Source organism: Tiliqua scincoides, chromosome 3 (assembly GCF_035046505.1).
Source record: "Tiliqua scincoides isolate rTilSci1 chromosome 3, rTilSci1.hap2, whole genome shotgun sequence".
In the NCBI taxonomy this organism is placed as follows: Eukaryota; Metazoa; Chordata; class Lepidosauria; order Squamata; family Scincidae; genus Tiliqua; species Tiliqua scincoides.
Window position 1 is genome coordinate 213,958,792 of NC_089823.1, and position 13,096 is coordinate 213,971,887.

A 13,096-nucleotide genomic window follows, 5' to 3' on the forward strand; every position below is an offset into this window, starting at 1 on the left:
TTTGGGTACACACTTTCTTTCATAAAAAGGTAGAACCAAAACAGGGAAAAACATAAAGGTTTCTCTCCCTGCTGTTCTTTAGGGGTTTTTAAAGCATCATTCACCCTCCTTAGAGAGAAGGGGAAGGACTTGGAAGGCTGGGCCCCATGGCGATCGTTTTTGTGCCATCGAGACCTCAAGATCTCTAAAAAATTTTGAAGTTTTATGGATTATTATATATATGAAACTGCCTTAAACGGAATCAAACCTTGGTATAATTGGTCGCAGTACTGTCAATGGCAGTCTAGGAGATGCCAGGTATTGAACCAGAGGCCTTCTGTACTCGGAGCTTGTGGCCTGCCTCTGAGCTTATAGCATCAATGGGGTATCTTTTCATTGGTGCAGTCTGTCTTTAGTGTTGTGCTCAGTGGTGGAAGGGCTTAGCTGAGCAGTAGAGCACCTGCAGAAGGCCTCAGGTTCAGTACCTATCATTTTCAGGTACTGTGGAAAAAAGACGCCTATCTGGAACTTTGAATCATGCATAAACTTCCTAGTGGCACTCTTCTGTCTTGGATATCTTCAGTACAGTTTGCTCCAGGCCAGCCACTAACTAGCTTTATGTGTATTTAGCAGGGACTTGTGACAACTTGTTACAGTACCTAAATCTTAGGTTGTGTACTAGACTGAAGGTGAGTCCTACAATTTTAAGTTGACATAATGATGCTTGCTAACTCTATTACTACAAATAGATTCCATTGATAAATAGGTATTTAGAAGTTTGAAGCCATTTAGGTAAATGAAAGCAGAAGGGTAAAGTGGTATGCAGTGTATTACTTGCTTACTGTTGGCAACCTTCAGTCTCGAAAGACTATGGTATCGCGCTCTGAATGGTAGTTCTGGAACAGCGTCTAGTGTGACTGAAAAGGCCGATTTGTGAGTGACAGTCCCTTCCACACCGGGAGCAAGTGCAGTCTGTCCCTGGTCTGTCTCCCTGGCTATGGGCCTTCCTTCTTTGCCTCAGACTGTTGGCCAAGTGTTTCTTCAAACTGGGAAAGGCCATGCTGCACAGCCTGCCTCCAAGCGGGCTGCTCAGAGGCCAGGGTTTCCCACCTGTTGAGGTCCACTCCTAAGGCCTTCAGATCCCTCAAGCGGGCCGCTCAGAGGCCAAGGTTTCCCACCTGTTGAGGTCCACTCCTAAGGCCTTCAGATCCCTCTTGCAGATGTCCTTGTATCACAGCTGTGGTCTACCTGTAGGGCGCTTTCCTTGCACGAGTCCTCCATAGAGGAGATCCTTTGGGATCCGGCCATCATCCATTCTCACAACATGACCGAGCCAACGCAGGCGTCTCTGTTTCAGCAGTGCATACATGCTAGGGATTCCAGCTCGTTCCAGGACTGTGTTGTTTGGAACTTTGTCTTGCCAGGTGATGCCGAGGAGGCATCGGAGGCAGCGCATGTGGAAAGCATGTGGAAAACTGAACGCTTGGACATGTACACAGTATGATAAATGTATCTTAGAAACCAGTTAGCGCATCATACAATTACCTATCGGCTTGCATTGCTGGGAGGGCTTGCTTGTTATAAAGCCAAACAATTTTAGTATTCTAAGCAAAGCACATACAGGAGCTGAAATTCCAAAATTATTCTTGTATATGAATAAGAGCAGCAAAAGAGTTATCAGTATGTTCTTGGAAGATTCTTTCTTATGTTCCTCTTTCTGTAAGCTCATGAACTGGTAGAATGGCACTTGAGGCAAAGCACAATGAGTGTTGTGACAGCACCTCCTTGCTACACTCAGTTTTGTGCTGGTGTTTTGGTGCAGATTTACCTGAACAAAGGAGGACACGTCAGTACTGTGCCAGCAGTTCCTTTGCCACGGGCCTGTCCTTTGGCAGTTTCTATGCCACAGATGAAATGTAGCAAACTTATGTGAGGAACTACAAATCACAAAGTGAACTGAGCAGGAATGAATAAGGAAGATTCAGAATGAAGCAGCTCGAGCCCTCTGTAGTCAGAACACTGGGAGATAATGTGAACATGGGAAGAGGAGAGCAGGAGCATGCTGCTAGCTGTGCTAGCTCATGCCAGCTAGCTGTGTCCCTGGATCATCCCTGTATTCAGCACTTGTCTACCTATGGGTGTGATGGGGGGGTGTCTGTGTAAAGGATATCCTGTAGCTAGCCCAGCACATTTCTTCCTCTTATGTTCACTGATCAGAGAGATAATGACTGAAAAAGATTTTACTCATTATCTGGCAATAGATTTCAGTAGCACACATCTATGATTTGCTCTCCAGTAAGTGTTTCTAAGATAACAACCTTATTGTCGTACAAGACTGTAACAAGCAGCACTGCAAGCTAGTTTTGCACCTTTACCCTTTCATAGCGTGCTGTAAGTTGGTAGACCAAAGCCACTTCCTGCCCTTTTGTTGTTCTGTGTTTGTGTTGGGTCTGGGTATAAATGTCTGCTGTGTCTCCTGACTTGCTTTTGTGTTTGTCCCACAGGAATTTTATTAAAATGCTGCTGTCAATAGGAATGTTAATGTTGTCGGCCACTCAGATTTACACAATCCTCACTGTTCAGCTGTTCGCTTTCTTAAACCTCTTGCCTGTGGAGGCGGATATTTTAGCGGTAAGTGTAAAAATCTATCCAGTGTATATAAAATATTTTTAAAGCAGTGAGATTGTCAAAGGTATCTAAGGGGATTGAGCACTCAGTTTGGTTCAAGAAAATAATTTTCCTATGACATTTTTGAGAAAAATCTTTTCTGGCTTCTGGTCAATAAACCAGGGATAGGAAATTCTTTAGGTATGGTGGGAGGAACATTTACAAACTGTCTGTATTCATAAAGCTAATGAGTATGCATTCATTCTTTCTCACGCGTTTGTTCAAGGGACCAATATACACTTACTTTAACCTTTTTTGCCTGGCCCACAGGTGTACATGTTTGGTCCCTGTTGTGTAGATGAAATGTTGGACAGAAATGGCTTAAGGTAGTAAAACCTTCATCCAGGGCCTTTATCACCTCAGTCTCAGGGGAGACGTTTTTTTAAATAGTCCCTGCATAGACAAGAACCTGTGAGCTTCCAGGATTTAGGAAATGATGAGAATGTCAGTTGGTGTCAGCAGGGGGGACAGGGACAAAAATGGCTAAGGAAAAAGAGTTGGTTGGCCAACTAAATTTAATCCAACCTTATACTAAGTGTCCTGAAAGTATAGAAGCTTGTCTAAGGTTTTCCTGTGCTATATGGGGAGGCTTCAGGAGGGAGGAAAGGATAAAATACTGTACAACTATTTCCTTCCCAATTAGTTTTGTGTTCTTCTTCTCCTGTACAGAGCTATAAAGTACTTATGTACAACCCTGAACTAAATCTCTTGAGCACCGTAGAGCAATGGTCTTCAACCCTTTTTGTATTGTGACCCCAAAAAGCAAATAAAGTAGGAGATTGGGAACCCACTGCTGATCCTGCCCCCTTCCTGGAACCCAAGCCACCAACCCCCATTGCTGCCTACACCTGACCCTACACATTGTATTTTCACAGCAGCCCTGTGAGGTAGTAGCCTGAGCAGTGCTGGCCTTAGGAGCTGCAGGGCAAGACAGTAAGAAGAGGCTATGTGGGATTATATCAAAAGGCAGTCCCGTTAATGAATTGGATCCAAGCCTTTTCTTGCATAGGCTTTGAATGGTTGCCGCAAGCCCCAAAATGAGGCCTTGTGACCTCATTTGGGATCACGACCCACAAGTTGGACCACTGCCTTATCCAGATTTTGAATGGCTGTATTAATTTAGTAAGACTAGAGGTAGTGGAAAAATCAGAGGTGAGAGAAGTATGTGTGTTGCACTGTTTTGGGGGTTTTCTGCAGTTATGGTGCGTTGATTCTAAACTGCTGTAAAAAAGAAGAAATGTTTTATGACCTTTTCTGACTTATATAATGAAGCATTGACAGGGACATGAAGCCTAAAAATATCCTGCCCTAAGAATTAAAAACAAAATGCTACTTGTCTGCTTGCTCTTTTTTAAAAATAAGTAATTCTGATCTTTTTCCTAACAGAATTTTTCCTCTTGCTGAATTTAATATAGCTGATCAATGTAAAACTGAAACTGTTTGAAGCAGGTCAACAGGGAAAATTCTCTCCATCCTGAGGAAAAGGAGGGTGCTAGTGTGAACCTTGAAGAAACAAATGTTGTAAATGCAACAGTGGTTTTCATCTTATTTGTACATTAGTGAATATGTGTAGTCCTCTCTTCAGTTTGATACATAATATATGGTTTCAGATCTGACTTATTCTCCCCCCTTTTTGTATTTAGTTTAATTTTGAAAATGCGACACAGACATTTGATGATCTGCCAGCAAGGTTTGGCTACAGACTGCCAACAGAAGGCTTGAAGGTAAGAAGCTACAGTTGGAGCAGCGAGTAAGACAGGAAAAAATATTGTTTCAACTTGCAGGTTTGTGAATACTTAATGTGTATTGTACTCTGTGGTCAACCAGTTGCCGCTGGTTCTCAGCAGAGGCACTGGATATAAGAACTGTGTGTCAGAAATTAATGTGCAACAAATTCAGTCATCATCCCTAGCAGTGCAGGGAAAAAAACATGGAGCTGTTGAATGGCTTCCTCTCAGAAGACTTTAAGATCCTGGGAAAATATTTTGCTGACTGGAGGTTAATACCCAGTATCAGCAAAACAGTGACTACATGCTTCCACCTTAACAATAAATTAGCTAATGCAGCACCGAAGGTCTATCTAAATAACAACCTTACAATCCCCATCCAAAATATCTTGAAGTAACTTTGGACCTGACTCTCTCTTATAAGTCAGAGAACACGGCCGCAAAAATCAATACCAGGAACAACGTACTCCAGAAATTAACAGGAACAAGATGGGGAGCTTCAGCCACTACTCTCAGAACATCAGCATTAGGATTGATCTACTCTGTAGCAGAATACTGCGCTCCAGTATGGCTTAACAGCTGTCACACTAGCAAGATTGATGCCAGATTAAATGAAACCATGAGGATCATAAGTGGCTGTATAAGACCTACTCCTGTCTGTTGGCTCCCTGTTTTGAGCCACATAGCACTACCAGCCCTACAGAGACAAGAGGCTTTAGTGAAAGAATATAGAAAAATCACCAACAACCCATTTTTACCAGTACATGCCAATCTTTCTCATCTATCAATTGGTAGGCTGAAATCCAGGAAACCTTCTCTGGCACTTGCACAACATCTGCACAATAATTTCAACATCAATGCCCAATGGAAAGTTAAATGGGCAGACGAACGCCTAGAAACAGGTAAGATATATAGGCAACCCTACACTTACGGTGCCAGGTTTCAACTTGCCTCGCCAACACTGGAAAACCTTGAACAGGATGCATACCCTACATGGTGTTTGTCAGGACTCAATGTTTAAATGGGGGCTGGTGCCCTCCCTTGCATCTGGCATTCTGACATAGCCCATTTCTAAAATCAGGAGGTTGCGCATACACATCATGGCTTGTACCCCGTAATGGATTTTTCCTCCAGAAACTTGTCCAATCCCCTTTTAAAGGCGTCTAGGCTAGATGCCAGCACCACATCCTGTGGCAAAGAGTTCCACAGACCGACCACATGCTGAGTAAAGAAATATTTTCTTTTGTCTGTCCTAACCCGCCCAACACCCAATTTTAGTGGATGTCCCCTGGTTCTGGTATTATGTGAGAGTGTAAAGAGAATCTCCCTATCCACTCTGTCCATCCCCTACATAATTTTGTATGTCTCAATCATGTCCCCCCTCAGGCATCTCTTTCCTAGGCTGAAGAGGCCCAAACGCTGTAGCCTTTCCTCATAAGGAAGGTGCCCCAGCCCCATAATCATCTTAGTCGCTCTCTTTTGCACCTTTTCCATTTCCACTATGTCTTTTTTGAGATGCGGCGACCAGAACTGGACACAATACTCCAGGTGTGGCCTTACCATAGATTTGTACAACGGCATTATAATATTAGCCGTTTATTAACCTTATATAGGTTATATAAGTCCATGCCATATGCTAGATCAGAGGTGTCCAAAGTTTTTGGCAGGAGGGCCACATCATCTCTCTGACACTGTGTCGGGCCGGGGGGGAAGAATTAATTTACATTTAAAATTTGAATAAATTTACATAAGTTTACACAAATGAATACATTAAAGATGAACTTATATGAATGAATGCAGGTCTTGCAATAGCTCAAGTCCTATAAAAGGCCTTGCACGAAGCAAGGCTGACCTTTACTTTGCTGCTGCTACTGCATCACAGAGGAGAAACAACAAGCAGTGGAGGTAGCCCTCATCCCACAGTTCACTCGAGAGGTCAAACAGTCGCCCTCACGCTGAGAGCAGTTGCATCGGGCCAGTGTGGGCTCCAACAAATCTCCAGAGGGCCAGAGGCTCATTGGAGACTGGGGGCTCCCTGAGGGCCACATTGAGGGGCCTTGAGGGCCACAAGTGGCCCCAGGGCTGGGGTTTGGGCACCCCTGTGCAGCTAGATAAATAAAATCATCACTGTGCTTTATATGCTGAATCTCTATATGATGTGTAGTTGTTAAAGGTACAGAGCCTCTGTCTGGGAAAACAGGTAGCACCTGTAGATTATAGCTTGAATGTGTGTCATGTCAGACTCTTGCCTTAAAAAGGAAAAAAAATTCACAAGTTTAGGGTTTCCTGTTTGGAATAGGAAAATAATTAGCCTAATGCTGCAGATGGAACCCTTCTGTATCCCACATTTGTGCCTTACTTGTCAATCCTTCTTTCAGAAAGAAATTTTGTGAGATAGGGGAAGTATAATTGGTGTTCTGGTATTAACTCAGATCTCTGATTCTGTTATGATGACTGAGGGCTGAGTCATGTGCCTAAATTCTCTAATGCAGAATGGAGTTCAAGCCCATGACGACAACATAATGTGCTCATCAGGCAGTACATGCATATGTCCATATGTCCAGTTCTGTGATTATTTTATGTCGAAAACAGGATAGGATTATGGAAAGTGGGTGGTATGTCTGTTCACATGACATAGCCGCCCTGGGTCCCTTTAGGGAGAAGGGCGGGATATAAATAAAGTTTATTATTTTATTATTATTATTCACCAGATGTAGTCATTATCGACCATTGGCAGACCAGGGACAGACTGCACTTGCTCCCGGTGTGGAAGGGATTGTCACTCCCGGATTGGCCTTTTCAGCCACACTAGACGCTGTGCCAGAACCACCTTTCAGAGCGCGATACCATAGTCTTTCGAGACTGAAGGTTGCCAATACAAAGTCATTATCGTACATGCATCCTTGCAGGACTGGTGCCAGTGATTGGACATATCAGCGCATGTGCTTAAAGTCCATGACCCTGGGCTTGCCCATGGACAACCCTACTCCACTGGCTGATGAGGAAGAAAGGGAGGAGGAATCAATAGTATTTTCTCCTTGTCCCTGCCAGTCAGTAGGGAATGTCAGCTGGAAGTAATGTCCTTCCTTTTCTGTCTGTTTGTCCCTCCCACCCACTGTGGCAGGCTGAGAAAAGAGGGAGAACATACAAAACCATGTTGGCTCTTCCTTCTTCCACTTTTCTTTCTCACTGGCTAGGGAGGTGTGGTTATCTGTCCACCTGGACCATAAAGTTGGCAGGCAAGAAATAAGCATGTGGGGGGCAAGGAAAGCAGTGGAGGGCTCTGGATGTGCATATCCTTCAAGTGTATAGTGGGAATTTGTGTGGATGTTGCTCCTGGTACAACCTGACATGTAACCTTCATCCATGTCATAAGTACATGCTCTTTTCATGACCATCTCTGTGAACTGGAGGCATTTTATTGTTTGCTTCAGTTCGGAATTGAGAGAAGTGGTACAATACTTACAGGTTTCTTTATATTCACCTTCTATTTTCCGAACCTGGGAACACATTGGTAGGTTTGTTCTACAACCTAGAGCAGGGGTGCTCAAAAGTTTTTTGCAAGTGGGCCACAACATCTCTCTGACACTGTATCAAGTCACTGGGCCTGGAAAAAAAAAAGAATTAATTTACATTTCAAATTTGAATAAATTTACGTAAATGAATATATTAGAGATGGAAAATGAATGAATGAATTCAATCCAGTTTATGATTCCATTCACCCTAATAAGGGGGGATCTTCATGCCAGTTTATGATCTCATTCATACGCACAAACGGGGAGGGATCTTTCACACATATACACCCGCCTGCTCACCTGCCCCCTCGCTTTCCCTCCTTCCCTCCCTCGTTTGCTTGGGCTGCCTGCCTGCTTGCCCAGCTGCATGCCTACCTGCCTGCCCACCTAACCGCCCTTCCTCGCTATCTAGGGTAGCATGTGCTGCTGCTGCCTGCCTTCCTTCCTTCCTGGCCAGCTGGCCAGCCAACCAGCCCTCCCTCCCTCCCTCTCTCGGAGACGTGCTGCGCTCCCCTCTCTCCTGTGGGATCTCTCTCTCTCTCTCTCTCTCTCTCTCCTGCACTCCCCTGGCTCAGGTTGCAGGAGGGGAGCGGAGCCCAGCCCAGCCCATGGGCAAGGCAGGGAGAGACCACTAGAAACCAGCTGGCAAGTGCGCAGGGTCTTTTATAGTGGGAAGTATCTGCAAGTCTCACATTACCTTCCAGGGTAATAGTGGGAAGAGACCTGCAAGTCTCACATTACCTTCCCACTACAAAAAGGCCCTGCACATGCGCTGGGCTTGTCTTTCCTTTGCTGCCACTGAGCTCAGTGGCAGCAAGGGAAAGCAAGGTGCAGAGCTCGCACAGCAGGCTGGGCCAGGGTGGGGTGGGGTGAGGGCCGAGTGCCCATTGGAGGTGGGGGGACCACTGGGGGCCGGATGGGGACCCGCAGCAGGCAGCAAGTGGCCGGAGGGCTGGGGTTTGGGCACCCCTGACCTAGAGGGATAGAAATGCTCAAAAAATATTTGTACTAGAAATGCAGATTGCTTTGAAAGAAGGTTGTGGACAACACACTTGACAACACGTTAGGCTTGCATGCTTCCTAGCAAATGCCGTTGTGCTTCTTGCTTTATTGAAAATTATTTTGTATAATTAGTGCTGCAGTATTGTGCCGAGTGACTTTGTTTTTGTAGTTTGTTTTTTAATAGGATAGGACTATCTTATGTTGAAGTATCTTCTTCCATTCTCTGAGGTGCATATTTAAAATGTTTACAACAAGAGATTTGAAATGCAAAGGCACAACTGTGTTCAGCAGAAAATGGAAAGAAATCAGTTTCTGCCAACGGAGTTGCCTGGAGTAACAGAAGATAATGCAGAGGCTGTTTTCTTTGTAGTGCTGGAAAATTTCAGAAAGATCTATAACCTCAGAAGATAAATTCAACAGATGAAGTGTGGAGAAGTGAATCTTAATTTAAACCTGGAGAAGCACAATTCTGGCAATCATGAGCTCTAATGATATAATTGGAGATCAACCCAGCCCAAGATTGAACCCTGAACATTTGCGCTGAAGCTGTTATACAAGCATCCTGTGGTCTCAGGGGGTGCCCTCCCTTTGGTTTCACAGAGAAACCAGACATTGGGGTTTTTTTTTGCCTCAGAGCTCAGTCTGAGCTTGGCAGAGGCCAGGGACAGATATCCCTCCGAAGCCCCACTGGAGCTGAGGGGCTCAGAGCTCCCCTCCCTTCTGGATGGGGTGCATGTGGGGATGTGCATACTGGGGGGCCCTGGATCCATTCTGTGGATCCATTCTCTGCGGATACGGGATCCAGTGATATGGGAGCATCCCTGTGTATACGAATGCTTTCTGTAATCTGGCTATATGGCATGCAGAGCATAACAGCTCTGAATGTCCTCTTCTAAGTGACATGTTCTTACTATGAAGAAAAGACAGGTGTTCTTCCTGGGAACTCTTTCTAGGTATTATCCTGGTGTTAGTTTGGAAGTTGGTGTGCATTAATATCCTGGACAGGTGTGCAAATAAATATGAACAAGAGAATACTTGGGATGTACAGGTCCAACTTTGTTATACATAGATTTTTTATACACGGATTTGACTCAACACAAATGGCCACTGCAAATGAGAAGGAATGTGCTGATCCCTAGAGAAGGGGAAAAATGCGTCCCTTTAAAATCACAGTGTAAAAAACTGCTTTTCTTACTGTTGTAGTGACAATCATGTAAGTGATAATTCCATTCTTCAGCTGACCCAGACAAAGGCAAGGTGTCCTTTGCATTTCTAATTGCTGACTGCCTCTCCTCAACAGTAAGAAAAGCTGTTTTTAAACCACAATTGTAAAGGGACGTATTTCTTAATTTTTTTAAAATTGTTTTTATTTAACACATTTTATGGTATCAGCAGGGAGTCCCAGAATCAAACCCCTGTAATTGCTGAGGCACGACCGTATTACTTTAGGAGCAATGGAAGGGCAAGAAACCTGGAAGTGGGTCTTTAAATCCACGGATTTTTATCCACGGATAAATCTGTTCATCCACGGATTTTTTTGATCCACTAGGGTTCTGGAACGGAACCCTAGTGGATAACAAGACACAACCTGTAATGAGTTCAGTTTGAAGAAAGGTTTTCCAACTTTTGCTGTCTGCTTGTTCAGAAAGTACATGGTACAGCCCTACAGAGACCACAACACTCCATCTGCTGTTGAGAAATCTGCTTTTGAAGATTCCCTGACCTGTTAAATCAATGCAATGGAGAGAAGGTATATCTCTTGTAGGAAAAATGTGTATAGGATGTAGGAAAAGTGTGTATAGGATCCTATGTATAGGACTGCAGTGAGTGTCATTGGTTCTCTTGGCTGTAACGTCTTTCACTTTCACACTAGTGGGGGAACTTTCTCACTCTCTTAAGTTTTTCTCCTGCCTTTTGAAGAAGTTGTTAAATGGCAAACATTTAAGTAACATTCCTTTGTCCAGTCCCAGGCTGTGAGTCATCCCCTCGGGTTTCTTTCAGCTGATCTCTAAAGCAGTTGCAATAGACTGAAGGACATCTCCTTTTGCTTGCTGCCTTCACCTTCCTGCTTTGCAGAGTCTTGGGGCCTTCACAGACGTGCCAGTAAGCATGCAATGTGGCCTGCTGAATGCCCCATTGATTTTTTTGAAACAGCTGTCTGGTGAGTGGGTGGAAGAGAGAGCAAAACCATGGCAAGGTAGTGTGAGTGGGGTGGCTTTTAGACTTCGCCCCCACTGCAGTTTTTCTCCCAATTGCACCGATATACTATTGTAGAGGGGGGAAAAATGTTCTGTTTAAGATAGCATGTGGGGGCACAATTGGGAGTAAAATCATGGGGAGACACAGTCTTAAAGCACCCTCAGCCCCTTCCACAATTCTTTTGTCTTTTGTGTGTCCCCACCGCTGTGTAAACAAAACAACCCATCCACCAGGTCACATTGCATGTTTAGAGATAGATCTGACTAAGCTGAAATAGTTTTGTAATGGCCTTTGAAGGGACAGAATTTTTTAATTGGCTGTCTTCCCTTCCTTTTTTTTCTGGCTATAGCAGCTCTTAATCCAAATTACACTAAATTACGCCATTGGTCCCTGTTCACCTCCCCAAGGCTCCAAAGTCAAGGGGAGCTGCGCTCTATTCACCTCCAGAGGTTTTTCTGAGCCTCGAAGAGGCAGCACAAATCTGCACACTGCCTCTTCAAGGCTCAGACTGGCCGTTTCGGCCGAGAATACCAGAAGTTGCATCTTTTTGCCCACAATGGGAAACGCCTGCCCATGTAAACCGCCTTGAATAAAGTCAGAGGAGTAATCTGATGACCAGAAAGGCGGTATATAAATACTGAGTTGTTGTTGTTGTTGTTGTTGTTGTTATTCTGAGCCTTGCAGTGGCAGCACTCAGAAAAACCTCCAGAGGTGAGGGGAACACAGCTCCCCTTGCCTTTGGAGGCTTCACTTAATGTCAAGACTCACTTGATATTGGGGGTACCAGTCTGCATCCCTGTTGTTAAGCGACGCACGACTAATATGTTTAAGATTGCAGTCCTAAGCATACTTACCAGGGAATAAACCCTATTGAACATTGTGGGACTTGCTTCAGAGTAAGCATGTGTAAGATTGGTCTGTAAATCTCCCGCAATTGGAGCTATTTCTTCTTCAATATCAGTTCTTGCTTTCCTATCCAACAAGAAATTTCCATATGTAGATCTGCTGGATCAGTGAGTCCAACAATGGGATAATGCATGTTCTCTCCAGTTCCCTATGAAGTTGCCTGCCCTCTGTAGCTGTGAGCCCAGCAGCATGTACACTGCCTTCTGCTTCATTTGTGGTTCTCTCAATTAGGGCAGAGGACAACAGACTGTGATGCAGACTGTAACTCCGGACCCACTTTGTAAGTCCTGTTAAAGGCAGTGTTGCTGGTTTTGTAGTGAGACTTGGGGATTGTGGTAACATAAAGCTGTCCACAGTTTTGGTTTTCCTTTAACTGTTAGCAACATGCCACCGAGTTTAATGTGCAGACTTTCAGGATGTCATTAACTTATTACTACCATAGATACAGCATCTTATCCTTCACAAGTCCAATATACAAGGTTGGTTGTCGTCGTTGGCAAGGGCAAACTGCAATATACTGTACCTGTCTCTGCAATGTAACATATTCTGAGAAAGGCTCAGCTTTGCTGGCTATTTGCCGAGATCTGCTTCTCTTTGCTTGCTAATGTAATTGCAGCAAGCTGCAGCTGTCAGTGTCTCAAGGTTAAATTTAATACATGATACTTAGAAGTGCATGCAGCTATTAATGCTGCAACGTGAATAATAAACTTTAGTCTTGGTAAAATTTGTCAGACTTCCCCTGAGGTCTTGGACAGAGTTTTAATACTGATGTCAAGAAAGTGTTTTTAAAAATAAAATTTCAAAAAATAGGGGTTGTAAGGAAGATATCTAAAATGGAGATAAACTTGAGTTGTGCTAATAGCCAAGAAGGTGATTGTAAGAGATATAATTGCCAAGAACAAAAATCAGAATTGCAAGAAACAAATTGGGGGAGAGATGTCCCTGATAAAAACCGAGCAAAACACCCAAATGTGATTAGTTTAACTCTCTCTCTCTCTCTCTCTCTCTCTCTCTCTCTCTCTCTCTTGGGCCAACCTGTATCAGGTTTTGCAATTCAGAAAAAAGATAGAAAGCTTTATCCTACTCCATATACAGAACCTG

At 44.0% G+C, this 13,096-nt stretch overlaps 1 protein-coding gene across 4 annotated transcripts in view; it reads left to right on the forward strand.

Moving 5' to 3' along the window:
• RNF13 (ring finger protein 13) overlaps nucleotides 1–13,096 on the forward strand; it is an 81,686-nt gene that overhangs the window by 17,110 nt on the left and 51,480 nt on the right. For 3 of the 4 annotated variants that reach the window (XM_066621761.1, XM_066621760.1, XM_066621762.1), the window contains 2 exons: nucleotides 2,484–2,610; nucleotides 4,290–4,370. The exons of the other annotated variant lie outside the window; for it this stretch is intronic. In XM_066621761.1, the coding sequence (XP_066477858.1) occupies nucleotides 2,497–2,610; nucleotides 4,290–4,370 (195 nt within the window). In that variant the 5' untranslated portion in view covers nucleotides 2,484–2,496. The remainder of the gene's footprint in view (nucleotides 1–2,483; nucleotides 2,611–4,289; nucleotides 4,371–13,096) is intronic. 4 annotated transcript variants of the gene reach the window in all.